The sequence below is a fragment of the Cardiocondyla obscurior genome, linkage group LG05 (assembly GCF_019399895.1).
Source record: "Cardiocondyla obscurior isolate alpha-2009 linkage group LG05, Cobs3.1, whole genome shotgun sequence".
Lineage (NCBI taxonomy): Eukaryota > Metazoa > Arthropoda > Insecta > Hymenoptera > Formicidae > Cardiocondyla > Cardiocondyla obscurior.
In genome coordinates, this window is record NC_091868.1 from 9,465,109 (window position 1) to 9,491,785 (window position 26,677).

At 32.6% G+C, this 26,677-nt stretch overlaps 3 protein-coding genes across 6 annotated transcripts; all 3 read right to left on the reverse strand.

The window, feature by feature from the left end:
* Positions 1–35: 35 nt before the first annotated feature.
* Positions 36–3,710, reverse strand: LOC139102975 (uncharacterized). The gene is made up of 9 exons (XM_070657219.1): positions 3,209–3,710; positions 2,983–3,080; positions 2,687–2,806; positions 2,248–2,455; positions 1,615–2,090; positions 1,205–1,382; positions 910–1,131; positions 536–765; positions 36–405 (listed from the first exon to the last, which is right to left on the reverse strand). Exons 2-9 carry the CDS (start codon positions 3,034–3,036, stop codon positions 238–240), a joined length of 1,656 nt encoding a protein of 551 aa, XP_070513320.1. The 5' UTR covers positions 3,037–3,080; positions 3,209–3,710; the 3' UTR covers positions 36–237.
* On the reverse strand, positions 3,527–10,597 carry LOC139102976 (uncharacterized). 3 transcript variants are annotated; one of them, XM_070657222.1, is made up of 10 exons: positions 9,801–10,597; positions 9,536–9,723; positions 7,535–7,609; positions 7,166–7,285; positions 6,509–6,716; positions 5,819–6,294; positions 5,457–5,634; positions 5,152–5,373; positions 4,780–5,009; positions 3,527–4,270 (listed from the first exon to the last, which is right to left on the reverse strand). In XM_070657222.1, exons 3-10 carry the CDS (start codon positions 7,550–7,552, stop codon positions 4,106–4,108), a joined length of 1,617 nt encoding a protein of 538 aa, XP_070513323.1. In that variant the 5' UTR covers positions 7,553–7,609; positions 9,536–9,723; positions 9,801–10,597; the 3' UTR covers positions 3,527–4,105. The 3 variants fall into 3 exon arrangements, with proteins under 3 accessions (XP_070513323.1, XP_070513324.1, XP_070513321.1); XM_070657223.1 differs by having other exon boundaries at positions 9,536–10,597; XM_070657220.1 differs by lacking the exons at positions 9,536–9,723; positions 9,801–10,597 and adding an exon at positions 7,982–8,308.
* Positions 10,598–11,156: 559 nt separating this feature from the next.
* Positions 11,157–26,656, reverse strand: LOC139102977 (neutral amino acid uniporter 4). 2 transcript variants are annotated; one of them, XR_011545809.1, is made up of 11 exons: positions 23,091–26,656; positions 18,008–18,096; positions 16,858–16,974; positions 15,910–16,060; positions 15,619–15,746; positions 15,306–15,390; positions 14,783–15,055; positions 14,507–14,685; positions 13,984–14,156; positions 12,391–13,877; positions 11,157–12,303 (listed from the first exon to the last, which is right to left on the reverse strand). XR_011545809.1 is itself a non-coding variant. In XM_070657224.1 (10 exons), the coding sequence occupies exons 2-10, from the start codon at positions 18,094–18,096 to the stop codon at positions 13,633–13,635; spliced, it is 1,440 nt and encodes a 479-aa protein (XP_070513325.1). In that variant the 5' UTR covers positions 23,091–26,656; the 3' UTR covers positions 11,157–13,632. The 2 variants fall into 2 exon arrangements, 1 of the variants encoding a protein (XP_070513325.1); XM_070657224.1 differs by having other exon boundaries at positions 11,157–13,877.
* Positions 26,657–26,677: the final 21 nt, after the last annotated feature.

Genomic DNA, 26,677 nt, shown 5'->3' on the forward strand with positions numbered 1-26,677 from the left:
AATTGGGTAATCTGAAAAAAATAACGCACACATGGTTTCTTCTAGTGATTATTAAATTTTATATTTATTCATAGACAAATTAGTGTACACGAAGTGTATTATACATTATTATATTATATAATTTTAATTAGCCAAGCAAAATATAGACAAGTTTTGATATGTAGATATCTATACATTATAAATGTAGTATATATGAATATAAAATATAATTATTATTAAATAATTACTATTAAGTAATTAAAATTCAATATGTTTCAAACTTTTCGTTAGTTCTTTCAAATCTTTTTTCGAAATTTTTCCTGAGCCTGTATATGGAAATTGATCCAGAAATATCACTCCTGCACGTAATTTATATTGATCCGTCATGTTCTTCGCTATAAAGTCTATCAATTCCTGTTCTGACACCTGTACAAAGAAAATTACATAGAAAAATTACTTACAATACATTACATTTCGTATTGAAACTATGTTACTAATATCCGAGTTTATTTTGAAAGATTTAGTTTAATAATTTTATCGCGTTTATAAAATATACCTCGGCATTAGGCTTTTTCGTGACATAAGCGAGAGGATGCTCGTCGTCTAATAGATGAGGTACCCCTAATACCACAGTTTCTAAGACTGCTGGATGTGTTATTAAAACGCCTTCGATTTCTCCGGGTGAAATCTGGTATCCTCTATATTTTATAAGTTCTTTTATCCTGTCGATGATAAATAGTTCTCCATCTTCATCCACGTAACCGATATCACCAGAGTGTAACCATCCTGAAAGATTCCAAGTTTAATTTTGTAATAAAATTTTGACGATATTGTTGGCAATATTATTTTACATTTTCACATGTGATTGATACGAATTTAATTCTTTTTAATTTTATTATTGCAAATTACAATAGATATTTAGAATCTGACCTTCTTCATCAATCGTATTTTTCGTCGCCTCAGGATTTTTATAATAGCCATTCATTATCATAGGTGATTTTAGCCATATTTCTCCCGATTGATTAGGACCAAGTACCTTCCCACTTTCTGGATCCACAATTTTTAATTGTACATTTTTAGTCACTGTACCACAAGATCCGTTTTTGTGATGCGGTAGTTGAATAGTTACGACACCAGAAAGTTCTGTCATTCCTAAAAATGTAGGAAATTCAAATTTTATGTGTTACTGTTTGACATATATTTTCTGAATTATAATGATATTTACCGTAGCCTTGCAGCATAGTAACGTGTGGTAAAACACGTCGCATTTCTTCTTGCACTTTTGGTTTTATTAGTGCTCCACCGACTATTAATATTTTCCATGACGATAATGAATAATTATTTGCAAAACCAGCTTTGAGAAATCGATTAAGCATGCTCGTGCTAAAGAAAACAGTTGTTACCTAGATAATAAAATTATATATATATATAGTTTTGAATTCTCTTATGCACAAATTCACAAGTAACTTATTATATTTACGTGTAGAATTAATTATGCAGATTATAATTTAAACATTATTATACAATACAGTCATAATACATTTAAAAAATTTAAATAATAGATTTTGAAAATTAAAATTAATTTTTTAAACAATTGGCTAAGAAATTTATATATATATAACATAAAAATATTACTTTAAATTTCTCAATCAGTCGACAAGTCATCTGTTCGTCAAATTCTGGATAGAGAATTACTTTGGAACCATTCACAATAGAACTAAAATTCATCATTATGCCAGTTAGCCAATAAAGAGAGGAAAACCAAAGTGATGTTGAGTTTTCCCTACGTAAATTCTCATCCTGACCGAGAATTATAATCGAAAAGTTAGATGATGCAACACCTTTAGGCATCCCTGTAGTACCCGATGAGTGCATAATAACTGCAGTTTTCTGGATATCATTGAGCTCAACATAACGGAAATTTTCCACTTCTTCATTGTTGAAATTTTTCAGAATGTCGGAAAACGACACAGCACTAGCATGCTTGCCGAAAACTACGATTTTAGCATTATAATTCTTTTCTTTCGTCGCGTCCAAGATAACATCTATGGCCTTTTCACTGCAGAAAATTATCTTTGGAGTAGTTAGTTCCAAAACGTGGAGTGCAGTTTCTATTGACAAATAATTAATAAACAATTTTAAGAAATGCTAATCTAAATAATATATTATATTTTATTAAAAAAAAAAAATTTTTATTTTATTAGTTAGTTTCATTTAATTAATGTACTACAGCATTCAGGAATACTGGAAAATTGTAAAGGAACTTACTTAAATCCATATTCTCATTCCACGGATTAATAATTGCGTTAATATAACTTGCCGAAATACAGGGTACGATGGAATTTAAATGGTTGCTTGTGCATAAAGTAACGACGTCGTTATGGTTGATTCCTTCTTTTTGCAGCCACAACGCGCATCTCACAGCTTTATCTTGTAGTTCCGCGTACGTAACTGTTGCTTCGGTGCTCGCATCCAGCTGTACAAAAAATATTATGTAATGAACAATATTTTTTTATTACAAGAAAACTATATTCTAAAATATATAGATCGTTTTTTAAATAAATAAAAGAAACACTCATACATTTTAATATCCGTTTTTAAATGTTAGAACATTTTTTTTTTAAATTTGTTTATCAAGTTAGAGTTAGAAATTTTTTTAATTCTCTTTCTGCACAGACATTCGTTTAATACATAAGCGTTGACTTACGTGTGCGATATTATCCTTGTATTTATTAATATTCTTCCATAACATTTCTCCGACACTCTTATATTTGGTCAAGTTTTTTACTACTATTCCTTTATAAACACCGTCTTCTAGAGTAAAATTCTGTAAATAACAAACTCATATAACAAACTGTTTTAATTAATTATTCAATTTTAATATTAATTTTATTTTTAGACGCTATATGTCTATCTGTCTTATGGTAGTCATGCATTGACTAATGTGTTCTGTTTGTGATATGAGAAAACATATACTGATAAATTACTTCATAATCGCTTTACCTTCCTCCTATCTACCGTTGAATTATGTTCATCCATATCGTGTAGGTCTCCCATAGCGAATGTAAAACTCTGGAGCTTAACAAAATAGCTCGACAATGCTACGTTATAAATAAAACAGGATTTTATAGTCAGCGTACACAAGTCAACATTAATATAATATTAACATAATAGATTATAAACTTTATATACAGCAAAAAATTAAACTCATAATTTAGGTGTACAATACCTTTTATTTTTTATTGTAAATTATTCAGATATCTGTTGAGTAATGGAAAAAAAAAATTAAAAAGTTTGAGTAACAATTAGTAACGTTTATTGCAACAAAAAAAAGATTTTATTTTACGAGCAAGTTTTCCACTATATAAAAGTTTTTTTTTCACTGAACACTGTATTAAAAATGAGTGAGTAATGGTACTTTTATGACTGCAGCCAGAGTGTAGTGCAAACATGTACTGAACTTCATCTCGTGAGTGTCTCTAAATATCTATGATATCCCCTCTTTGAAAATTACATAAAGCTTACGCAATGAACCACATGCATCATATACTTTGCTATATCATTATTATTAAATTTAATAGTTGTAGCTTCTTTAACGTTTATCTAAAAACACTTCCAAATTATCTAGTTATCTATCAAGTACTGTAGCCTGGTCTATGTTTAATACTACATTATTTAATATATTTTTTGTCTCGGACATTTTATTTAATAACGTATTACTTAATATATTACTTAATAAAATTTTTGTTATATTTAATTTATATAATTTTCAGATAAATACTTAATTATAATTTCATTATGTTTATTGGAACTATATAAATTGAGATCTTGTTTTTATCTTTAACGTGTAAACCATATATAACTGATAAGAAAAATGCAGTATCATTGAAAGTTGAAATATTTACAAACGATTCAATGATTCATTGTTTTCTGATCAAACACTTTAATTACCAATATGCAGTTGATTTTAACTAAACGATAAAATACAATCAAAATTTCAACATTTTTTAAGCTTTACCATTGTGTTATTTTGATATGGATAAAGATATATATATCCCGTTAGAAATATAATTTTGATATGTAATAACTATACCTTTACAAAATTTACTTTTTTAAATATGCATAATTAACCGTGCTTAAATAATTTCTTAGCCATTTCTTTCAAATCCTTTCTTGCAATTTTTCCTGAACCTGTATACGGAAATTTATCAAGAAATATTATTCCCGCACGAAGTTTATAATGATCCATCATATTCTTCGCCACGAAATCTATTAATTCTTGCTCCACTTCCTGTAAAAACAATATTTTATCATTACGATAAAGAATTTTAATATAAAAATAATTTTAAAGTAGAAATTAAATATTATGTGTGGTCTACAGTTGTTTGAATATATAAATATATGTTAGTATTATTATAAATACCAGATAACATTTACAAGTTTATCTTAAAACCATTTTTTCTTTCATATCACAGTCGTAAAAATTTTTAGTTTTTAATACTATACATATTTCTAATCTTGTTTAGATTATCTTGTCAATTTTTTTGTAAGTAAAGATGCATACACTATTATCTACAGATAAACTCACCAGGAAGTCGAAGCTACCAACTCTTAATGTACATATTCTTTATTTAATTATATCTCTATTTTCATTAATACAAATTCTTGTTAATTAAAAATTTTTAACTATATTTTTTGAAGTATTTCAAATAATTTTGCAGTTTATCTCTTGTTAACTACAAAATATTATTTTGCAAATTTTTATCCTATAATTTTATTACAGTAAAAGATTGTATGTACCTTCGCGCCAGGTTTTTTAGTAATAAAAGCAAGAGGATGCTCGTCATCAATTGCATGAGGAATCGATATTACTGCAGCTTCCAACACTGCTGGGTGTGTTATTAAAACGCCTTCGATTTCTCCGGGTGAAATCTGGTATCCTCTATATTTTATAAGTTCTTTTATCCTGTCGATGATAAATAGTTCTCCATCTTCGTCCACGTAACCGATATCACCAGAGTGTAACCATCCTGAAAGATTCCAAGTTTTATATTATAATTAAATTTTAATAATGTTGTCGGCAACATAATTTTAAATTTGCACAAGCAATTAAAATTAATTAATTATTTTTAAATTTTATTATTGCAAATTATAATAGCCAGATTAGTTTACCTTCCTCATCGATTGTACTTTTCGTCGCCTCGGGATTGTTATAATAACCATTCATTATGATAGCAGATTTTATCCAGATTTCTCCTGATTGATTCGGACCTAGTACCTTCCCACTTTCGGGATCCACAATTTTTATTTGCACATTTTTAGCTACTACTCCGCACGATCCATTTTTGTGTTCTGACTGCTGTAACGTTACGAGACCACCCAGTTCGGTCATTCCTAGATACGCAAAGAATTAATATAAATAACATTTTACAATATTTATTATTATTATTACGTTAATATTTTATAACAATATTTACCGTATCCTTGCAATATCTGAACATGCGGTAAAGCACTCCTCAGTTCTTCTTGCACTTTTGGCTTAATTATCGCACCACCGCCTAATATGATTTTTAAGGATGGTAATGAATAATTCTTTGCGTGTCCTGCTCTGACAAATCGATTAATCATACTTGTACTAAGGAAAAGAACTGCTACCTGGAAGGAAACATAATACATTACTCGTTGAAATATCATTGCGCAATTTAAATACTAAGTAATTATTGAGATGCCAACTTCAATGTGTTCTCTCAAATTAATATATCATAGATTGGCGACTAAGTTTAACAGAAGTTGATAGTAATATAATACACCACTCAACCAATATAGATAAAAATATTACGTTATATTTCTGGATCAATTTGCAAGTCATTTCCTCGTCGAATTCCGGGTAAAGAATTACTTTGCCGCCTTGTGTAATTGCTTTCACATTTAATAAAACACCACTGATCCAATATAGAGACGAAAACCACAATGTCGGTAGATTGGCGAGATCAAAGTTGTTATCCTCGCTTATAAATAACATTGTATAGTTTGACAATTCGACTCCTTTCGGCATTCCCGTCGTTCCCGACGAATGCAAAATGCACGATGTTTGCTTTATGTCATCCAATTCAATGTAATGAAAATTTGACACTTCCGTGTCATTGCAACTTTTCAAAATATCAGAGAACGAAATCGTGTCGTCACGTTTGCCAAAAATCACTACAATGGACTTGAAATTCTTCTCTTTTATCGCTCGTAGAATAACTTCCGAAGACTTCTCGTTACAAAAGATCACCTTCGGCTTTGTTAATTGTAAAACATGCAATGCAGTTGCTAACAAAAAAACATTTTATAATTAGTCATGAATAAAATATTATGCTACGTATTATTGTATAATTAAGCAATTAAAACTTATACTACATTATTGCTGGATAGTACGCGTATTCGGGTACATTGTAGAAGTGTATTACAACGTAATTTAATAATCTAAATCTAATCGATTGCAATACGTAAAAATTGTTTAGGCGATTATTCGAAAAAATCTTACGCAAATCCATGCCCTCGTTCCACGGATTAAAAATTGCGTTGATATATGATGCTGCGATACAAGGTACAATAGAATTAGGTTGATTGTTCGTGCACACACTAATAACGTCGTTGGACTTAACTCCTTGTTTTTGTAGCCATAATGCGCATTTCACGATTTTATCTTGCAGCTCCGCATATGTAAAAGTTTCTTCAGTGATTGTGTCCAACTGTATGAATTTTTTATTATTATAAAAAAACACCTTATACATTATTATAAAAAAACATCATAAGAAAAAGTTAATTTTAGTTGATTATATATAAATAGCTTCACGATTCAAATAATATATTTCTCGGACGTTTAATTTTTCAAATAATTATATGTGTTAGAGCGATTTTACTTATTATTAAAATATTTTCAAGGCAAACTTCTACTTAAACTACAGTAGGCATGCGTTTAAAAAATATAAAAATTTAAAATAGCTATATAATTAAAGGTTAATTTAGAAATATGGAAGTATGAAAATTAGTTACGCAAACTTTTATCGATATAACATTGAAACCACAATCTTTAATTGATATTTAATATTGTGAAATAGACAAATTTATTTGATGATACGTATCGCGAAGTTATTTAGAGTTATTTAATTTTAAGCATTATAACCAAATGTCAACTTACATGCGAGATTTTGTTCCCGTGGCTTTTGATACTCTTCCACATTACTTCTCCAAGGCTTTTGTACTTAATTGACGCCAACGATTCTGGTCCCTTATAAATCCCATTTTCCAGAGTAAAAGCCTGTAAGTAACGTATAAATTAAATTTAACTCTTTTAATTGCTTGTCTTTTTCCTTTGTAACTTTACAACGTTTTATTAATCGTATATTAATTTTTATTTTTATTCCGTTATCAGTACGTAATTTTTTTGTCGATGTACCAAATATACTTATTGCGTTAGCACATGACACTATCATAAAACTTAAGTCTTTTATATTCTTTAATATTCTCTCTAAAGAATTTAAACAAATCATGCGTAAGAAATATTTACCTTTTGATCTGCAACCATTGTGCTGGCAATATTTCGAGATTTGTGAGGTCGTAAATTTGAATGATATCACTGATTCTATGTTTAACAATATCACTGTATTAGTAAAGTCCACACGTAATAATTTGCAAAATAAGTAATTAAAAGAAAATAAAATTAAAAGTTACATTATAATAAGTTTTATTTTAATTATATACTTATATGTGCAATAAATATTTTAAAACCATCATTTTTATTTCTGTACACTATGCATATATAAAAAACAAAAAGATATGTATAATAGTGTATAAAGCTTTCAATCGCGACTGAATGAAAATAATCAGTGTATCTGAGGGGAAAAAGAAACGTTCACATTTAAATCAAATAAATTATTGTAGGAAGAAATAATCCGCAAAAAATAGGAAGAAATTTTTTCACTATGTAAAGATAATTTCCTTTCGAGAAACGTACAGCAAGGAAGTGACGAACTGTACAGGACCGCAGATAAACGTAGACTGTCATCATTTTACTGTCTGCCTATTACTTATGTCAGGTATACGCGTAGCTTTAGATACCTCCCGCTAAAACTTTACAATTGACATGTGGATTGGTCAACTGTACAAATTATAAATGTTGTAGAACCATTGTTCTTCATACAACGTAATAACAGTTACTTGGCATTTTCCGATACTGCCTTAGATATGACATTAAGTAAATTACTGAAATCGATAACAAATCGTGTCTACTTTTAATGCTATGTATCTTAAGTATTTTATTTATGCATTTTATGTATTTCCTATTTTAGATTTTAACGAAATCTGATTGCATACCATTTTCTATTTAGTCATTTTAATATTTAAATTATATATTTTTCTAATTAATGCAACATAAAAATTTTTATGTCTATCAAACGCACGTAAATATTAAAGTTACTTAGATCTTTTTAAATATAATTTTTGAAATTTATTTTATTAATTTATTATTATTTTTTTTTTTTTATAACTCTTGAGTCAGATGCTTTAAGAATAAAAATTGCAAACTAAATTGTCAAAGTAAGAAAGAATATTTTGTCATTGCTGCAAATATATGAAATATAATCCGGGATATATACTTTCCAAAAAAAAATTATCTAATTCCGTTAAAAATGATACAGTTATGAAATTACATCTAGGTACATGTGCACTAGGTGAAGCTATACAGTCATAAATAAAATATTATTTTACATTCAGACCATTCCGACGAATGTTCGTAAGATTGTCAAGTAACTTACTTAATCGTTTGATATCTAAGATATGTTATTTTATTACGTTAACTAAAATTATTAAGTATTTATAGTAATTTAATAAATTTAGTCTAGTAGTTTGTGTCATCACTTTGCAATGCGAGTTTTTTTTTTTTTACCAAATTTCATGACCTTTCAAGAACATTGTGAAAATGTTGCTAAGCTAACGCTATATCAAGGCTAGTGCCGCAAGAGCCGATTATAGTAAATTGCTACCTACTTACAATTAGACCAAGATCGAAGATAAAGATCTGACTGACATTGATATTTTTTACTGATTTATAAACAACTGACGTAACAAAAATTTAAAAATTCAAAGAATTATTTGCATACGTCGATAGCTAATATTCTATCGCTCGATCTACATCAATGTTTATACTTATGTAATTTAGGAAAACTGTATTTTTAGACAATTGTAGTCGAAGTTTGATCACGCGAGTAGTGCACCTTACATAATTCAATGACACAATAAAACTTAAGTAACTATTGTTTAACAGAAAAATGTGCACGCAATAAATAAAATTCTTGATACATAATGATGACTTTCAACCAAAAGTAATTGAAAAGTTATTTCCGATTTGCAAGCAAGGATTGTCTAATTAAGAGAGGAAACATATTTAACTTTAAAACTTACGTGAATTTTGATATAATTATAATTTTGTTGCAACACAGAATTCAGGTCGATAATACGTGGAATATTAAAAAAAAAAATTGCAATAAAGTAGAATGTGAAATTCTCTTACCGGACGAAGTCAGGAGAATGTGAGATAAACTCAAGTTTCGCAAAAGACATCGGAAGGTGTTCCAGTTCCCCTTCCAGTTAAATGTCTCACGAGGTAATCATTTTCTCATGGCTTGACATGCTCGGACTTAGCGAGTGGATTTCACTTTAATTCTTTTCGGCAGTGATCCCAATTAATTAATTAATTTCCTGTTGAAATAATTTATAAATATTAGGTTTTTCTTGAAAGTTCTTTTATTTACATATTTAATTTTTTAAACACTTACCTCAGAAAGGAAAATTAAAGATTAAATCGTTCCACCGATAAAAAACATGAGAAAGTATATGCCAACATGTTCGAGTTTAAGCGTAACAAACTTACAATATGTTAATTAAATACAGCGTAGAATCTATTGTTTTTTTACACGTAATGTATGTTGTACGCAGTGAATGTGAGATATACTTTATTAATCATGGAATGTAGAAAACACATTAATATAGATTATCCAGTGCTGTAAATAAATGCAATAAGCAGGTTTAGTATACACGTATGTAAACCAGTGTGTATGAATCAAGAAAATATTTTTTTACAAAATAAAATATTAAACAATGCAGATTGTTTAGAATATATTAACGTTTTTTGACGCCACAATTTATATTTAAAAAATTAATTTATATATTTATATGATTATCTAATAGTATTATTGTTTCTGTTCGTGTTAATACATTCTTTCCATTGTAAAGTCTCAATTTCAAAAACGTGTTTTTTCAAATTTCTTACCTCGAATAATTAAAAATAAGTATAATTAGTTTTGCACGTAGTAAAGTTTTTATCATAGCTTCATTTAAATTAATTTAATGTCATGTAAATGTAACAGTACAAAGTTGACTTAAGTCTCATTCGTACTTGACGTTTCTGCATTTCTTAATATTATAGTTAAATTAATATTTTTTTATTATACAAGTGTATAAAAATTGGAGATATCAATTTTTACCGGCGAGATATACTAATGCTTGTACTTAAGAAGCTGCTTGACTTGATTGAATACATATATTTTTATTTTTATTGGAATATCTTACGTCTTCACTGCGGAACTATCCTGAAAAGCAAGTCATTACATACTTCGTCGAATTAAAAAAAAAAAAAAAAAAAGACTATTACGCAAAATCTTATATATATTTTTTATATAATTAATTTTGTATTACCTGTCACACGATAAAATATTACTTCGGTAACTTTTTTTTATGAACAACCCATTTAATAACCTTGACATTTATCTATTTAAAACATATAATAAAAATGTTTTAGCAATCGCTCGCTATTAGAAAGTGACAAGGACAAAAATTAAAACCTATATACGTTTCACACGAATACATAAGTAGTAAAATTAATGCGTGAGCAAGACCGAAGAAAAAATTAATAATACGGTAACCAATCTCCTAGTCTGGTCTTTTTATTGCGAACCAAGGTTTATTGTCGTATGGCTTCATGTGAATTTATATGACTTTCCACGTGAACGAAAACTTGTCAACTCCACCTTCCTTGTTCTCGAGGTTTTTTATATATTTCTTTTTTTTTTTTTTTTACTTTTAATATCATAGCTGTAACAGAATGCATTTAGCATATAAACAAATATTAAGTATCAGTTGAATAATTTTTTTTTCTTCGATATAAATTAGTAATCTTACACAATTACGTATAAAAAAAACTTTCAGGATTTATGTGGACTCTACACTTGTATCAGCTACGCAAATAATCCTGTTACATAACGACTATACGTCACACAAACGAATAATTTGTACGTAAGAAAATTGAAAACTATGTAACCGGCTAAAGCGGACGTTGGTCATGTAATTACGTCAATTGATGTTTCGTGCGGCATGAACGTTGTGCAAAAAACCGCTGTAACATTTATCACTATTCTCCTTTTTCCCGGTATTGTAAATTGTATCGTAAATAACATTTTATTTGACATTTGTCTTAGAATGCGATATAAATTCTTTTTGCATTTCCTTCGCCTTCACGGACCATCGTATTGTTCAGCGGTAACTACTTGGCGAGAATGGTATTCGTTTTCTATCGTTTCTTGATTCTTTCAAATATATAATTAACAGATAACCATCGTTCTCTATTAATTGCCGCACTCCGACATTTAAAAAATTAAATTTGCAAATAGTAGACGTCTTAAATTTGCGTCGAAGGCTGGATAATTCTCACCTGCGACGTCATTCGACATTTATTAATCAACAGAGATAAAATGACGTCACAAATAAGAATTAGAGTTTTGGTCGGAAAGAAAGCAGTATGCGTTAATAATATTATAAATGTACAGTAACTCGCTTTGGAATTTACTTTGCGGTTTCGTTAGACAACTGTACCATAATTTTTACAGAGGAGCAACGAGCGAGATCTATGAAATTGTTTGATGTGGAAACACATGGTACATGAATAAACAATTCGTTGCGCCACATGTTTATTGATGTCTTTCTCTTCCGTCAATCTCTCAGCGTTTCGCTGGGAGAAACATGCGTTACATGTTGCTCTGAAATATATTAAAGAAAGGATATATACGTACTTTAATATAGGTTTCCCTGAGTGGGGCTTTTGTACATTAATAATACGGCGGGACGCGATAATGCTATGCCGCTCATGCTGTCCGTTAATATTCATAACGTCTTATCGTTAATGAGTATTTTCCTTGCTTCAACTTTAATTAATACTGCATACAGGCTGCTTACGTAGAGATGGAAAATTGTTTCAATCTCGATCGAGAGATTTCCGAGGTTTCCCTAAAACGTTTCGCAATTAATATCACGTTTCATTTCAGTACATTCGATTAACTTGTAATAAATTAATTATGTATATAACAGACTCACGAGATGTGGAAATTTACGAAGGATTCTCTCGCTATATTTCTGAATAATATGGGGTAAATCAATTATGTAAGTTTATGTAGGGTATCTAAATTGCACATATTTGTACGTACATAATTGTACATAATCGACGGATTCATTTTTTTTTTTTTTACGATACTGTGTTTGCTTTTGATTGTGTTTCATATCATAACGCCACTACGGATATATAAAAAATTTAACAGTAAAGTAAGACTACGATGCAATATACATAATTAAAGATTGTTTAACTCTTTCTGTTCATGCACTGTGACTTATAAATATTGATCATCACGTGGAGAGTTAGTTTCACCTATATGATCGATTTATTCTCTTTCATTTTTTATCTCTTTTCGATCGATAATAGATATAAGTCTATAATAGATAAAGGAAAAAAAAAAGGAATATTGTACGGCAATATTAAATCGATATTGGTGAAACTAATTAAAAGATGTATAAATAAATATAACGTCTAGTTACGGCGCTGTTACAATACTTATGTTGCAAACAAAACCTCAGTTAGACAAAGTATGTCTTCGTCACAATTAGTTTTGTAATAAGAGGTTATACAATTTCTTTTGCAGTAATACGTGGTATCAAATACAGTCTTGGAAATTTTAGATTACAGCTTTGGAATAGTTCAACAATTTTTTGAAACTTTAATTGTTAAATAAATTAAATATTATCATAATTTTTAATCAAATTTTTTTTACAGAAAAGCCGCATTAAATGACGCTATTTTCCATTTTTCTTTTTTTTAAATATAAAAATAATTTTATACAAATATAAATTTGTTTTCCATTGCATTGTCTTTCAATACGTTATCATGAGTAAAAGTACAAATTGACTCACGTGAATTTATCGAATGCGTAAAGAAGCACGATCCAAACGACATATAACCCAAAAATTTGCTTTGTCTAAAGGACATTATTAATAATCATTGGTTTCCATAATCTATATTGTACCTTATCAGCTACGTCTATCAATATATCACACATAAATTATTATCGTCACGTTAAAATGGCTAATGTTGACGGTGAGCGAGGTGCGGCCGATGTCTACATATGTGCAAAATTTGAAAGTGCGCAAGTTTCGAGCACCATGCGCAAAAATATCGAAAGGTTAGATTAGCTTGTCATGGTCCATTAAACTTGCGCGCGTGGGCGCGCGCGCGTTTACGAGAGAGAAATTAAAAATAATTTGTACAAAGTGCCTGCGGAACGCAGTTTAATTTTTGCTGAACGATTTAACGATTGATGTCACGCTCTCGTATGTTCCGGTGACAAAGCCCAACACGCCAATCAACACTATCATCACATCCTTCGCGATCGTGAAGAAGCCGAGGTTGGTATTGTGCCAGTAGACAATCATCTCGATGATAGGTGGGAACACAAGAGCAAGAGCGGTGCTACTGACCGCGCCGACCAAGGATATGAAAAGACCCAACTGCGGTATTGCCTCTGCCAGGACAACTGATAAAACAGTCAATTATTAATTATATATATACATATTACTCCCTATTCAAATCATAAACTTATAATTCTAGATGAGGTTTATTTAATTTATAATTTAACTTACATGTAGTTAAGCACATGGCGGATCGGAAAATAATTTCCATTAACACTGGCCATCTAAATGGACCGAATCTGTTAACGATTGCGGGCCACATTATCGCAATCGGGACGTAAAATTGCAACGCGTACGTAAGTAGTATGCTCAAAGAGATGGCAACCTTGATGCATTGCGGCAAGCTGCATAAACAATCAGTTTATTAGTAAAAGAGAAATCATTCATTATATTATATATTTGTTAAATAAAAAAGATCATGTGTGATTTGATTCAATGATTAATAATTAAAGCACGCACAAAATGCACACATTTGTGTTAAACTCTCGCGACGTAATAAAGCTAACTTGGCTAATATTTAACACACAGCAAACATTTAAAAACCTTATTTGCATGTAGGTGAATTTTCCGTCCACCCTTAGAATGCAAAAAAAGAAACTGTTATAATATAATCGCTCGCGGTAATTACTGATACGTATTAAAGCTTAATTAATTGTAAATAATATCCACACATAATTAATTATATGATACTTACATTTGGTTCGATTCGAGATTGAGCGTGACCGAACCTTCGATGGTGTCACCATATTTCAAATAAGATAGGAAACCCATTGCGACAAACATAGTGCCGACTATGACCATACCGACGTTGAGAACACCGAGAGTTTTATTGAAATTACTAGGTTTTCTCATTTCATTCTTCAGTGGCAGTACCTGCGGGTCGTTAAAAATGTTAGGATAATTATAGAGGATGTTACAACGTAAAAGTATTTCTTTTCAAATTATGCCGATAAAAATAATTTATACTTACCAGAGTAATACCCTCGAAGGAATATATCACAGTACCAAAGAACAGAGGTAGATTGTTCCAGTCCGCGACGTATCTTCGTTCACGTATAGGCGGCAAGTCGCTGCTCATGATGTATATGGTAGAGACGTAGCCGGCGATTATTAAGAAATTTGCTATCGAAGATACGGGTACCAAATACTTGAGATTTCTGATCCAAGTACTAAGTATTATGGGGACCAGTATCACAGCCATGTGCTCTCCAACGTCCATCTTAATCCCATGAGCGTCCAGCACCTATCGCGACAAATAAAGTTTGAGTAAATTGAATTCGAGTCCTTATTTATTGCTAGATTATATAAATATTATATTAGGGATTATTACAAATTGTTTAGTTTAATAAATTATTATTATTTGCAGTAAAGATAGCATTATATAGGCTAATAATTTGTAAAAGACCCGGTACTTTTTGTGATAGAAACAAGCACGAGAAACGAAACGTTAAAAACTTAGAAAGCCAAAATAAAATCGATGAAAGGTACCTTACCTGCTTCATGTTCGTGGAAATAAAAACAAAATATACGCTGCAGAATCCGAGTTGCGTGATACATAAAAATACATTAACCAATTTTCTGCAACAAAATTACGAGAGCAACATAAATGTCATGCATCCATGGCGACGCGCTAACGTGAAAGAAATTATAGAAAATAATTAAAAGAGAATCGTGTGTAAGAGGGTAAATAGTAGGGTCCAAGATTAAAATGTGTGTAAAAATCGAGACCAAAACAATTGTGACAATTGCGTGAGCTTGTTCGTTATTATTCCATTCTCTAGCTTTACTATTTTCTCTGTTACGCACCTCATAATGGTCGAATATTTACGAAATCCGATGGGACCAGTAGAAAAACACATTTCCACGGTTTCAGCGAATCCACTCATATTGGTACCGTCGCCCACACGTTGTGTCACTTCCTCGTTACATTTTATCTGCAAATGAAATTAGCATCAAACACGTGCTTAGGGACACCTCCGTGATTTCGTCAAAATTATTTTTTATTACGAAAGATATCATGTTTCCTATACATTTAATTTATTCGGGACGTTATTTCACAATTTATTTGCATAATTAATAATTGTCAGCTGGACGTACGAGAATATGTTGTGCGTGCACGCAAATGATACCAAGGAAGATCGTCAGTGGGGGTGCCAGTAACAATCCGGCGTTCTTGAAAGCATCTCCCAACGCAAAGATCCCCGAACCGACGTTACCCTTGAACAGATGCATCATGGTTTCCAGGTACCTGCAGTTCGTTAGTGCGCTCGATTTATTTTTCACTCGACGCGATATTCGACGTGACAGTGTAAATCAAGGCGAATCGTCGGATATCAACGAGATTCCAGTCATTATGTAGATTATAACTATAAATCAAAATGTGAACGTTTCGTATGCATTCCAAATACGCCAAGAAGAAATCGTACAATTCGCTCATGATTTGTGTGTATCTTTGAAATTCTGCCAGTCATGGGACTTTGTCCGATTCCACTCACGTGTACTTATTAAAATAACCGTATCTCTAATTGCACACATTAATTTAAGTATGTAATTGCTTTTACGCGGCTAAGAATTGAATTAGAAAACCGTGAGCAGCCGCCGATGTCGAGGTAACATTAAGATTTCAACGGAGCGTGATTCTTTCCGGAAAAAAGTAGTTGCGATTTGCGCGGAAACGCAGCGAATTAAATAAGTATTTCATGGAGCGGTCGTAAACCGAGTAACAAGATAATAAAATGCTCGCTGTCTTTTAGAATCACATGTATCACGATCACGTGCTACTTTTCTTGCAGTATCACTCTTATCGTGTTGCAATATTTGTTTGTTTCTGTAGATAGACAGTTCGCCGTTGTAAAATGTGTAACATTATTTTCGTCGCTCGTGTACGACAGGGATTAAACGCTCTTCCGTTTCTGCTAATGCGATCCTCATTACTGTACTATAATAAGCTAAATATCTCCCGGCATCGATCCGTATCGCTTTGTTGCATCAATTTACTTGTGCTTAATTTTTTTGCTGTGTTCTGTTAACGTCAATTAAACTTACGAGGTGGGATGATGCACGGTGATACCGTGCTCGTTACTTCCGCCTTTGGCATCGTTACTCTTCTCCATCGCCAGAATAGGATCTTTCGATTGGAATGCCCCATAAGTTCCACTATTTCTATATTCAAAAAGAAAATCGATAAACGAAAATTAGTGTTGTAACGTAATAAATTGATAATTATCACGGATCCCGGAAGTCTATTTACGTTTCAAAAAGCTTTATCTAATTGTCAAGATTGAGGAAGTAATTACAATTAAGCTAATTGTCATTGTATATCTAACGACGGTTCTGATATTTCACGAGACGTTCCATACGTAATGATATTAATCGCCGGATATGTAGATAAGTGTACGCTGAAATTATAAACGAGATAAGCAAATTTTCGCAGCTAACAACAACGTAAAACTCATGCGGATAGAAAAAAAAATATGTATAGTGGGAAGATACTTTTTTAGCGAGATCTGACAGGCGTGACGATTAGACCAATGGAACAATATTACATTCTTGGCAATGGTCTGACGCTCGGAATAGCAATAGCATGTCTATAATTTTAAGACACCGATTCGCCCCGACATTTATCGATTATTTCCGTATTGTTCTGGCATCTCATTTCGACGCACTATACATTATTGCGACTCGAACTTGCACGTATGTTGCACGGGCCGTTTATAAATATTTTTAAATACAAATCGTTAAACAAAAATAATTTTGGTGATAGAGATATTAATTATTCGTATACGTGCCGCGAGTTATTAGTAAAAAGAAGCAGACCCGCTTATCACGAGTCGCATAGCACCGATTCATAACATCATTTAACGACCGTCCACGTAATTATGCAATGCAGCGGTCGATTAGCTTAGCTTCAACGAAGTAATTAAATCACATTCCTCATATGGCGCGTTCAATCAAAATTAACAGCGTCCCACACTTGTGATTGTGATAATCTTCAGACAATTACGATGCCTCGCATTAATCAGCTTTTCAATTATTGATTACATAACATTTTTCCTCAAACATTAGCGTAACGAAATATTTTTAGAAAAACAAAACTTTAATTGTTACTGATTATTATTCGATATTAATATTAAGTCTCGGATTATATCGAATGGGATTGTTCACGTTCAAGATAAAAAAGAAAAAAAAAACTCACCCAAGTTGTTGCTTAAAAGCTGTTTCGGCGTCATGAATGGAGTTTTTCTTTAGCGGAATTACCGAATTCGGATTGCTGTTCAGTTCCATCTGCAAAATTATTAGACAATAATTATTATGAACACAATGCCAAATTATATTTTTAAACGCCACAAATATATTACACATCTGATGAATGTATACCAACTACTTATACATGCTTTAGAAAATATATCATACACACGCATTAAAAAAAGCAGTAAAGTATATATAGAACGGTACGCGTCTCTCTATGCTCTATTCTCGTGCGTGCCTGCCTCTATTCGCGAGTTTGAAGCTCTGATATCACGCTTTTCGTAATGAAGTGTGTGTCGGAAACGCGTGAAAAAAAAGATCCCTTTGTTTAAACGTCTAGACATATTACGACACACAATGAATGAAACGCGTATGTGCACACGTTAATCCGATGCCAAGTATGTCGAGTATCATCGGCACGAAGTGTTAGCTCAATTACTTTTACGTAAGTTGCGTTCTTGCGCCGAGCACTTTATTTCTTTCTTTCTCGGCAAAAATCAGATTACGACGAATGAAAGATAGATCAAGGGCATTTTTCTCAGTATTATTCCGTTATTAACAACAAGTTGCTGCCTGTCAATTAAACACTTCTTCCCACCGTATCGATTGCCATCTCAATTAATCCGTAGCGTGCGCAACACTTAATTCTACGTGAGATCAGTACAATTGAAATGCCGAAGAAAAAAAAAAAAAAAAAAGAGGAACGTTCGTCTGTGAATATTTGAGACACGGGCCAAACTTGGCAATAATTATTTACACATATACAAGCTATTGCGATTATTTTTTTTATTTTTCATTTTTCTTTAATAACTTCACGAGATAATCGATAGGCCAGACAGAGAAAAATAGATTAGTCTCGCAATCGAAGTGTTTACTTTATAATTAAGTATTGCTATTTATAATTTTGTAGCTTTCCACTTTTCTATTATCCGCGCGATAACGGAAATAGAAATAAAAATTATTTTCGGTAAAGATAAAGCTTTTTTTATCGATGCTATCTGGTGTCTTTTGTCTGGCCTGTTACATGATAAGGGCATACTGCGGGAAGTGCCCTTTCGATTGACAGAATCTTGTAGCACAAAGGAGTACAATCGTCATCAAGCGGTTCGCCCTTCAGGCGAAATAAAAAGGCACAACCTTACATATTAATTGGCATATAAAACTTGCCGGTGGTCACTTCCTTCACGACATTTACCTTTAATGGCGTAAATTATCTTAATCAAGATATCCTCCTGGGTTACAGCTTGAGAAGCTATTATATACTTAATATAAACTCGGTGTAAGTCCACGTGGAAGCGCCGGACACCCGGCGCAAGTGGAACAACACGAGTTTTATTTACGGTGCCTAACACCAACGCGAGAATAGCCGATCCCCAAACAACGCCCGTTACTTTTAATAATACAATATTTTACAATTTTCGATATACTTTTTTTATTGTTGAAAACAATTTCACATAATCAAAATTACGTATAGAAAGAACAGGTGATTATTACGATAATTGTGAAACACCTCGATAAGTTTTGAGCAACAATGTGTCACGCTCGTGGAAAGAATAGTGCTGATAGATAACACACTTAGAATTGCCAACATTGTTAATGATGATTACAACTTGCATAACAGGTGAGCATTTATTAATGATGCAATGCAAAAACGGTCTGTAAAAAAAAAAAAAAGAGAGAGAAAAAAAATAGGTATGGCTATGTTAAATTATATATTCTCGCGACTGCAGTCTGGATTCTATTATTAATTCTTATGCTAATAAACGAATCGTGACTCTTAATCAGATTCAAGCGCGTCTGTAAAAGTGGCCGCTGTAAATGTGACATAGGCAGACAGAAGTTTTGCTCATTAAGTGGATAAGTGCACTAGACGGTCTTTCCACTGTCTTGGAGTTGAAAGACTCAAGATGTAGTCAGAAAAAAAAAAAATTTAAACCACGGAGGCGTAAACGAGGTATGATTAAGTTGACACCGACGCAAATTTAGTAAAATAAAATTTAATTGCACGCGATAGCGATAAAAATGCGACTAAGTGCGAAAAGGACTTAATGTATTTTTATTATATATAATTTTATGCATTCTTATGTCACGATATAATGTATATAAATATATGTGACGAATACGGTACATTTATCGCGTTACTTTTATGCTTAATCTTTCTTAAAATGTAATATGTATATAGAACTCATGATATTATTTCGCATGTAGTCATAGATGATTCATTTAAGAGATACAGTTTATCATTATGCGATTATGGTGTACAGACTCTGCGAATTCGAAACAAAGGCAGTAAGCTAATAACAACGTAATTTTTTCGATAGGTAATAGGTAGTAATGAGTCTGCTTAAAACACTTATTATAATTATAATATTCTAAGTATATATTATACATATTATATTTTAAAATTATTATTCCTCGTTAATTTAAAACTTTTGCATAAATATTACGAAGTAACTACCCAATTATGTTTGCTTAATTTCGATCTGATACGGTAATGAACTTGACGTGCATAACGTAGGAAAGTTTTGTGTGTATTCGGATTTAATCATGATCAAATTGCACACGAGTATTTGTTTTCTTAATTAAAAATTTGATTAGATAATCAATCTGATTGTAAAGACATGCAAGTAATCAATCAAATTCGGTGACAAAGAAAGTGGTGATTAAATCAAACGGATTAATTTCAACGAGATACAAATCTAATGTCGTAATTAATGGAATCTTTTCGGTCACGACGACGGGAGATGATAGTTACGATCGCAATCCCTCTCTTACTTACAGGTGAACTCATAGGTGAACTCACGAACACTTATGCGATTCCGCGGTAAATGATCGGACAGGCGATACGAGCAGCCGCTAAAGCTCGGACGATTTAAATCACTGTCACGTGTTTCGTGTGAGGAAATTACGTCTGCTTTAACCGACGCGAATTTATTTTTTGGCAATGTTACCGCCGCCAAACGATATTACCAAAATAGAAGCGTTCACTGGCGCTCTTTTACTCCTCGATCACGTGTACTTTTTATCATATGTAGGCCCGCCACTTACATCAAAGTACCTGCGAGCGTCGAACGTTTCTGTTTTCGAAAATAAAAATGAATTATCGCCGACTTGATGGGAGAAAGGTGACATGGGATGAAACGTTTACGAGAGGTAATCTTTATAAACATGTGTCTCAGACATGAAATGGACGATCGGGTTAGGTCGTTTCTGTTTTCATGTCTAGAATTGCAGACACAGTACGCGAGTTCTTGCGGCGTATGTAGAGGTATGAATGTGCCTCGATATCGCGTCTAGAGGAAGCGATTCGCGTGCAAATCGATAATGTGAAACCGCAATCACGTAAAAATGCCATCATACGATAAGCCGGCGTCATTTCGCGATAACCGACTTACAAGTGTTCATTTTCTGTTCATAAAAAAAAAAAATAATTGAAATAAAATAAAATTTGATCGCGCAAAAAGCTGAGCTCGCTTTCGCTCACGGTTCGTTTTTCCAGTAACTGAATGCATCATATACCATTCACGTAACTTGAACGATTTAGCGAAATCATGACAAATTACAGAAACAGGATGCTTAAAATTCCATTCAGTAAAAACTATTTTAGTCGTTCACTTTATTACTTCCTACAAATTTAATGCATAATCCGCGATACACTGCAATTGAAGTGGTTGCACTTGCTATCCTTGAAATGCGTTACCGGGAAAAATGTTCCTTTTTTTTTCTTTTTTTTTTTATCCCCAGCATATCAACATTTATGAAGGTGCATTCAGGCGTATTACATGCATGATGCAATATATAATTGTATCATGCGACGAGTACGTGATATCTTAGAACTTGATTGTAATTGTTGAAAGAAATTCGAGCGTAAATTCCTTGCAAATTTCTTTCCAATTTGCAATGCAAATCACGCAAAAGTAAAGCTGTTTAACTGGATAGGAATAACAAAAAAGTGAAAGAGACCGATAGCGTTATGGGAGCACGTGCTCGAGTATTGATACTAGTAATATCGCGAAATGTACAATGGAAAAATTGGATTGGCTTCTGGGAAGATCGTTATATTTTTATCTCTGCGTAAAACCGCATATTGCAACACCGCCGTTGCTCTTCGTACCAATCGAATCGTATCTGCAAATAACGATATTTCTGCGTTAAGCCCAGTGCGTCATTAAACGCAATTTTGGCTCTTGCCAGAAAACCGCATCATACACTTGACGCAGCTAAAAACAATGTAATTTCGACAGGAAGAGGCTTCGGCGATAAACGAATGTGTTTGCAGTTAAAGTTATCCGTACTTATCTACATGAAAATAGCATGTTAAATATTGTCATAAAAAGCAATATCGCGTAAGCGTTAAATGTTCGAGGGAATTGTGCACAATTTTCAGATTGTACCCGATAATATTCACAGACGAAATAAATATTATTACGCAAGTACAAAAAAAAAAAAAAAAACAGTTTGAGTACAGAATAACATGTTGAAAATATTTGCACGATACGCATGGCATTCTCTTGCTTATTAAAACGAAATATTCTTACAATATAAATAAAAACACGTCGCAAGAAATCATATTTACAGAGACAAATATCATTATTCATTGTTTTAGAGTAGTGTATAATATTTCGTGTGGAAAATTTATATCAAATGCAATTTTTAAGAGCAATAATGAGCACACTTTCACATCAATTCTTTTTTTTTTCCCTCTTGATTCAAACCTTTTTCTTGCTTAACCGATTCCTTCTGTTTTTGTGCGATAACCATTGTGCATGATAAGACTTTATGTTAATATATTCGCATAACTAAAACTCTGTTAATATAAAAAAAAAAAGAAACAAGTTATTTTCGTCGAACTCAAAAGAAGTAAAGAAAGAAAGAAAGAGAGCGCAGGCAGGATTATTCATTATTCAAAATCGAGCGACAGTGAATGGAGGCCGAGGCACGCCAGAAAAGGACAACAGCTGATCGACGGATGAAATTGTTGCGAAAGGAATTGAAATTTAATAGCAGGTAGATAGCACACACGTACGTACCTTTCTTTGCGGTCGACTCGGCTGCTCGATTATGTTATATCCAAATAATAAGAGAACGCAAATACTGATAACCCATGGATGGTGCCGTAAATCGTCGCCGTTCCTACGATCGCACGTACAACGGTCGGCTGCTTACACGCGACTGAAACGGTGTCGGTCTGAAACGGTCGAGGAATACTCGGCGCAACAACCACTCGAAGGCTATCTACTTCCTTCTATTCGCTTGCCGTTGCTAGTGCCGAAATGCCATGTCCCTTTATTCTTGGCAGCGAGCCTGCCGAGGCCCGGGGCAGAGACCGTGTCGGCTTTATCATCGGGTGCACGAACCGAAAATCAACCTCGATCTCGCGGGAAGTCATAACTCCACTTAGAAAAACGCTGAATCTCGCTTACCTCATCCTATCTACGGATTTTATCAATAGTAGCGCGAACCGTCATCGAGGTCATTAAAAAGAAAAAAGAGAAAAAAAAAAAAGGACGGAAAGATAAGAGGAGAGTGCTGTAACACAGCGATAAAATTTAATTGCGAGAAGCTATAAACATTGTTGGAGAGAGGAGGAACAAGTGCTACTATTATGGTTTTGCTGATAAAATAAAAGAGACTGTGAGAAATTTAATCGTCTCGCGGATTAACTAGTCTACCACCGCACAGAGTAATTTTAAATGATAGGTGTTAAGAGAGGAAATCGCAAATTTAATTAGATTGAACGAGAGAGTTAAAAATGACCACGGTGACCAAAGAAGAATTATAATCGAGCGAATCAGCTTCAAAGCGTATACGAGAGCCGCGCGTGATCGTGGCCGTCTTACTTTATCGTGACTGCAATTAAAGATTAACAAGTCGGAATAATTTGCGTGGATATTGTCATTCATTTTGTTAACATATGAGACTTCAATGGCGTGGCCGCCCGCGACCATACAAGGATAGTATTATCGGTCAATGCACTTATTTTCGCATCAAAGAAGGTTGAACTTTGCAGACGCTATAACAAGCCAATAAAAGAGGCATGAAATCTTTTTCATTCGATATCTGACAAGCATTTGTGGCAATAGACAGTTTTTTTTTTTTTTTTTTCTTCTATGACACAAGTGACGTCAATATTACGGCAATGTATTTGATTATTAAAGTTTTCGCACAATAGACAAGAATATATTAAATTTCGATGGAAATGTGTCCTCGTCGTTGACGCATGTCCTCGACTTCAACACGCAAGTTTCCTTTTGTTACCTTATTTGAAAGTAAGAGTGCACTCGAGGCACCCAAGGCCTTCGCGCACATGCATATGCACGAACCACAACTAAAACCAGGCGATCAGAAAAGCGATATAAGAACCGTGGTGAGGCACGAGATAAGAGGCGTATACGCTTAACGGCGTATTAAAAAATATACGCGTATCAAATCTGCGAGCATAGCGAACGGCTCTAGCGGCTCTAACGAAAACAGACGACACGCCGCGGACCAGAAACAGAAACGAGGCCGTATGTGCGATTTTATAAGCGTGGGCTGACCTTAAATCGCCGAGATCTGAGCAAGCACGAAACGGTGTAATACCTGCTGCATTTAAATAACTCGACCCCGGAACCAAAATTGTGAAGGTACTTTTTACGGAAGCTGACTAAAATAAAAATTAAATCTTCCTTCTCGACTAACAGTTTAAAGAGAATAAAAAATAAATCTTATCGCGACAACAAATGCGAGAAATACATTATATGTAAAATTAATCGAAAGCAAACGAGCTCTTTTTCTGTTAATTCATTCTCTTATATGCATAAATTGCGTAGCAGTGTTTCCCACTTGCGTTGCGAAATCTGCGAATCCCTGGCGAAACATAGATATTGCGAACGGTTAATCGCGAAACTCTGCAGAATTGCCATCATAAACGGTTTCATCAATTAAAGTAATACCCGCCGTGTGATTAGGAAGTTTGCTCTAGACCCGCTTATCAGCCGCTAACAGCTTCTCTATTGAAGAGAGCCGCGCAAAATATCACGAAAGCTCTGTTCGCAATCATAAATTTCATCTTAAAGGGCTGATAAATGAATCTTTGAGCTTTACTCGATAAACAGCACGATAAGCCTGCAACTTGACATCTCAAGCTCCGAGAAATTCATGTGTCTCTTTCTCTCCTTCTCAAGTGCCTCAAATTCCTAAAACTATTTATCTCACATCTAAATAATTTTGCACCTGAACTTATCTGACCGTTCAATCGCATCAAAATGCAACGATAAGATTTTAAAATCATTAAACAAGTATCGAATGCATCAATCAAGATAATTTTAAGAACAAATACACTAATCAGATTATAATATAATGGAATTTGGTATGTTAATTAATATTTTTCGCAAGCCTCGATAAGTCTTACGAGATAGCAATGTTTCTGCTATTGATTATGTATTGATTGAAATAATTTGAAATAATTAATTTGAAGAAAATAACCGGTTTCACGAGAACTAGAGTTAACCGGTCTAATTCACGCGTACGCGGCAAGAAACATAAAACTTTCCATTAAGATGTCGAAAGTCAAGACATATTTTGTAGACCTATGTAGTATAATTCCTATGCGATAACAATAAGAATGGTTTTGTTATCAGAAGCAAAATAAACTTTAAAACGATCACTGTATAGCCATAATATTAACTCTCAGATAACACTAATGAAAGAGTAATTGACAGCTTTTTTAGAAATTGTTTTGTCTCGCACTAACATTCCACAGAAATTACAAATATAAAATAAGTGAAATGTTTCAAACAGTATCCTATATCATTTATATTAAGCTCTAACGCTTTGCAATTAAAATTCCGATTAGATTTCTAAGTCACAATTTGAAACAAAATAATATTATGTGATATAAATTAATCGCGTTACTGGAGTTTATTTTATATTTTGCAGTTACTATTTAGAGAATTGGTGCCAAGATGCGTGGTCTCTTGGAAGAGAATCCAAAATAGCTAACGCTTTCGACGGCTGGTCAGTGACCGATGTTGTCTCGCAATTCTTGATAATGTATGAAATAATAGAATGGTTCTGCATAATGCCTTTGTTTGACAAATTCCTAAGAGGTAATAATTAAGATAATAAAAAAATTAGAAAAACGCGCAAACGTGAAATCATGTATAGAAACGAGTTAACATCGGACATAATTACTTTTATACTGTAGCAAGAAAATTCGAAATATCAGTTTTGGATCAAACTAATTTATGCCGTCAGTATCAAATTATGTGTTAATCACGGCAACTAATTTTTCTTCTAAAAAACTTCATTATCTCTTGTGATAATATTGACATTTGTTTCATGCAGTACATGAGTATTACGATAAAAGTATCAAGTATTACGAAATATTAAGAATTCATACTCAAGTAGTAAAAACAAAAATATATGAGATATATAAATTTGGTAGTCGAAAGCAATCATCAAAATTAATGTGTTAAAGTTAAATCTATGCCAAACATATTGGTCCTAATTTATCGCCAACCCCCCGTACGACTTGCCGATCAAATTCATGCTGGCAGTGGTCCGCCTTGTTACGCAAACCCAAAGACCTTGACAGTCGCGCGATATCTTTTAGTTTGTTTTAAATACTCTTTAT